General features: G+C 61.9%; 1 protein-coding gene across 1 annotated transcript; it reads left to right on the forward strand.

Moving 5' to 3' along the window:
• The first annotated feature begins 230 nt into the window (after window positions 1-230).
• On the forward strand, window positions 231-4,256 carry RTL1 (retrotransposon Gag like 1). Its single transcript, XM_068537864.1, has one exon. The coding sequence runs from the start codon at window positions 231-233 to the stop codon at window positions 4,254-4,256; it is 4,026 nt and encodes a 1,341-aa protein (XP_068393965.1).
• The last annotated feature ends 322 nt before the right edge of the window (window positions 4,257-4,578 follow it).

A 4,578-nucleotide genomic window follows, 5' to 3' on the forward strand; every position in this document is an offset into this window, starting at 1 on the left:
CATGGGATGCCCCAAGTTGGACCCAGGGAGGCTTTCCCCAGCTTCTCTCTGCTCTGCCAAGTTGGGCATCTGATTTGTCCTGGAGACCCTGACCTCACGAGACCCTAAACCACTGCCTTTCCTCGCACCCCCTCCCCACCCCCAGGTTCTGATCTCTGCCATCCCAGGCACTGACCGGACGCATCACAACCTTACCAGTCTTCAGAGAACACTCCTTCCCATCCGACGAAATGATAGAACCCTCTGAAGACTCATTTGAGACGATGATGGAGCGTAAGAATCCATCATCAAAACAAATGGAGTCCTCCGAGGGCTCATCCAACACCACCGTGGAGACACCAGGCAGCAGAGCGGAGGCGGCGGCAGCGGCGGCAGGGCTGGCCAGTGGCCTGGCCCAGGAAATGGAAGAGGTGCCCATTGATCTCCTCCAAGACATGGAGGAGCCATCCAGTGGCCCACATAGGGAAATAAAGGATCCACCCAATGACCTACTCCAAGACCTGGAGGAGTCACGCGATGGTTCACATCTGGAAGTGGGGGGTCCATTCGGTGGGGCACCTGGTAGAACGGAAGAGGCATCAGTCAACCCATGGGGAGCCCAGGAAGAGCAAGACGACTACACTGACCTGGTGGGGTGGGAAGAGGAGGAGCGTCCCGAAGAGCCAACAGACAGCTCGACAGCAGAAACCATGGGCATGGTGAGGTCCATCATCTCTCTGTATTTCCGGATGCAAGACCTCAGAGAGCAGCAGAGGGTGGCGGAAGAGATCTTGATGAAAGGGATCAGCGCCGGCCAACTGCCGATCCCAGGCAAGTTCTCGGGCGATCGCCGAGAATACCACGAGTTCATCGTGCTCTGCCAGCTGATCTTACAGAGCTACCCAAGAACGTTCTACGACGACCGCCTGCGAGTGGGCTACGTCATCTGCCACCTCTCGGGCTTGGCCTTGGAATGGGCCAAAGATCTGGTGGGGAGAGAGAGCCCCCTGATTGACGACTTCCCAGCCTTCCTGGAGGCCATGTCCGATATGTTCCAGTACCGTCAGGCCCTGCAGGTGGCGGAAGAGGCCATGTTCAACCTCAGGCAGGGGGATCGCGCCGCCGTCGAATACATCCACGAGTTCCAGGGCCTGGTACCCACCCTGGGCTGGCCAGACGAAGTCCTGCAGGCCCACCTGTGCCAGGGGCTCAAGGAGGAGATCAGGCGCTATCTGTTCCGCGTCCCTCAGCCGGATTCGCTGGACAGTCTGATCGTGCTGGTCCTGCAGATAGAAGAGAAGCTGGCAGAGAGAAGGGCGATGCTCAGGCTGCCCCCGGAGGCCCGCCCGCGGAACCTGACCTGGATCGACTCACCTGCTCCAGAGAGGTGGATGGTCAGCAGCGGGCTGCCCTGCGAGGTCCACCCCGCCATCAACCGCGACCACCTCTTCCTGCTGCTCATGGTGAGGGTGAACCCCTACCACAGCGTGGCGGTTCGGGCCCTGGTCGACTCGGGGGCGGGTGGCAACTTCATGGATGAGAGGTTCGCCCAAGAGCACTACGTCGAGCTCTACGAGAAGCCCTACCCACAGTCGGTCCAGTCGGTGGACGGCTCGCTGGTCGGCCACGAGCCCGTCTGGCTCTACACCGAACCCCTGGTGTGCATCCACCAGAACCACCAGGAGTCCCTGGAATTCGACATCATTCCATCTCCCAACTTCTCCGTGATACTAGGCGTCAACTGGCTCCGTGTCCACGCCCCAGAGGTCGACTGGGTCAAAGGCCGCTGCACCTTCCACTCTCCCTACTGCCTGAAGAACTGCTTCCGCCCGCCCCCACCATGCATCGCTCTGGAAAGACATGCCATAAGCTTGCTGCCCGGATTGCCGCCCCTGTACTCCGACCTGGCCGACGTGTTTAACCCGAAGGAAGCAGATGAGGAGACTTCCGACCAGCCAAGCTCAGACGGATCCGATGATCTTTCTGAATCAGAGCCCTCTGAGCTTCAGCAGGCTGGAGACAGTGATCACAGCGAGACCTATTACGAGTGTCCCTCCGCCGCGCCGTGGGAACCTGTGGGAGCCGGGGTGCAAGAAAGAGCCAGGCGGGAGGAATACTGGGACCCGCAGGACATGCTGACCAGCAGACACGACTACGTACAGATGATCCCAGAACTGTTCGACCAGTTACACGGAGCTACATGGTTCACAAAGCTGGAGCTGCGCGGCACCGTCGTGGAGGAAAGCATGAACATACACCAAACAGAAGATGTATGGAAAGCAGCGTTCGGTTTGGAGCTTCAAGAGATGACGAGCTACCAGCCCTTCCTGATCTGCGCGGACCCTATCATCCCTCAGGGCGTGATTCACTTTATCCTAAAGGACATGCTCGGCTTCTTTGCCCTCTCGTACGGGCAGGACGTCCTGGTCTACTCAATGAGCCAGGAGGAGCACCTCCACCACGTCCGCCAAGTCCTGGTCCGCTTCCGCTACCACCACGTCTACTGTTCCCTGGACAGAAGCCAGTTCCACCGACACACCGCCGAGTTCCTGGGATTCGTCATGACCCCCAAAGGGGTGAAACTCAACAAGAGCATCGTGGGCACCATAACAGGGTACCCCACCCCTGGCTCTAAGAAGTCCCTGCGAAACCTCATCGAATTCGCCTTCCCGTACCGGCACTTCGTGGAGCGCTTCGCCGTCGTCACGGAGCCCCTGGTGCGGCAGCTCCTGACCGACCAGCCCTTCTACTGGGGGCACGAGGAGCAGGAGGCCTTCGAGTGCCTGAAGCGGGCTTTCCGCAAGGCGCCCCTCCTCCACCACCCCAAGCCCCAGAACCCGTTCTACTTGGAAACGGGCGTCACCAAGACGGCCCTGCACGCCTCCCTGATCCAAGTCGACGAGCAAACCCGCAAGCGAGTCTGCTGCGCTTTCTATTCTCGAAACATCTCCCCGATCGAGGTCGAGGCCTCGCCAGCGGAGATGAAGATCCTTCCAGTACGGGCTGCCTTCATGGTGTGGTGCCGCTACCTGGAGAACACCGAGGAGCCCATCATGATCCTTCTCAACACAGAGGATCTGGCCTCTCTGAATAATGACAGGCTCACCGTACTTCTCCCCGGGCATTGGGTCTTCTTCTTCTCCCACTTCAACTTTGACGTCACGGAGCGGCCAGAACCAAAGGGCGGCCGGCCCCTGCCACCCGTGCGGAAACTCCTCCGGAGAAGGGCCTTCCAGCACCGCGCTGCCACTCGGCCAGTGATGCTTTTCGCTATGGGAGGGTCCCCCAGGGATCAGTCCCCGGAATCGGGGGACGAAGAGGAGAATGAAGATGCCCTTCAGCAGGACGAGCCAAATGGGCAGAACCTCCAGCAGGAGTTCCTGGCTCTGATACCAGTTGACCAAATACTCAACAGCTTCCTTGCCCATTTCAGCACGGCCCAGATCAGGGCAGTCATTCTGCACTTCTTCCGAGGCCTCCTGTTCTGGAAGAACCTCCTGGCCGTGGCCGCCCTCCTGGTGCTGCTGAGGCCCAGAAGTCACCTCGCCCTGCTGCCCGCGCCCCCCTCGGACACGGCCCGGCCGCCGCCACGGCGCTCGCTGCGCCTGCTCCTAGACTCGTCCCTCATCGCTGGCAGCGGCGTCGCCACCGCCGTCGCCCAGCTGTTCCCCCAGATGCCCCCTCTCACGGGCGCCAACGCCACCCCCGCCGAGGAGCCGGCCGAGCTGTCCCCGGGCCCTGGCCAGTGGCAGCACAACGCCCTGCTTGGCCTGCGATTCACGCCCGAGTTCTGGCAGATGCTGTGCGAGCTCTTCGCCGTCAGAGTCGCCCCCCGTGAGGGGACCCACCCCCACCCGCGCCCGCGCCGCTACCTGGAGCTGCACGTCGTCGACGCTGAGGATGTCGCCTTGCGAGAAGCCCTGCAAGACGACCTGCAACGTTACCGTCAGTGTGGCCTGCATGACGGCCTGCAAGACACCTCGCAGGACGAGCAGGAGAACGACGTGCAGGAGACCCTGAGCACCGACGCCTCGGGCGCCCTCGGGCCCCGCCAGCGCCTCCCGGCCGACGCCGACGCCCACCGCCTGCTCTACATCCGCAGCGCCCGAGGGGGCTCCAACCCGATCAACCGGGAGCTGGCAGCCAGGGCCCTGGCCCGCTTCCTAACCACCATCTACACCCAGTCTACACCCACCCTCGCCGGGGTGAGCCCCCCCGGGGAAGGAGCAACGCTGCGGGAGCTGCCCAGCGGAGAGGAGGACGCGGACCTCGACTGAAAACGCCTCCTCTCCTCCGCCCCGCCGCCCCACAGGACCCCCCTCCAGCCTCCCCGTGCCTCAGCCGGCTTCGCTCGGGCCCCGGGCCCCCTTCCTGCCACTCCTGACCCAAGGGGAAACACTTGAGAAGGGCAAACAGTCAACTCATCAACCAGCAACAGTATCCGTGCCAACGGACTATCCAGTGGACTGTCCAACCATCAGAGACCCAGAGCCAGCTCAGGGCTACACAATTCCGTCTTAATTCTCCAGGTCCCAGGCCTGCAACTGGGCGTGAGCTCCACGAGAGGAGAGAGCAGTGGTGAGCAGGAAATGACCCCGT

This window comes from Eschrichtius robustus, chromosome 1 (assembly GCF_028021215.1).
Source record: "Eschrichtius robustus isolate mEscRob2 chromosome 1, mEscRob2.pri, whole genome shotgun sequence".
Classification (NCBI taxonomy): domain Eukaryota; kingdom Metazoa; phylum Chordata; class Mammalia; order Artiodactyla; family Eschrichtiidae; genus Eschrichtius; species Eschrichtius robustus.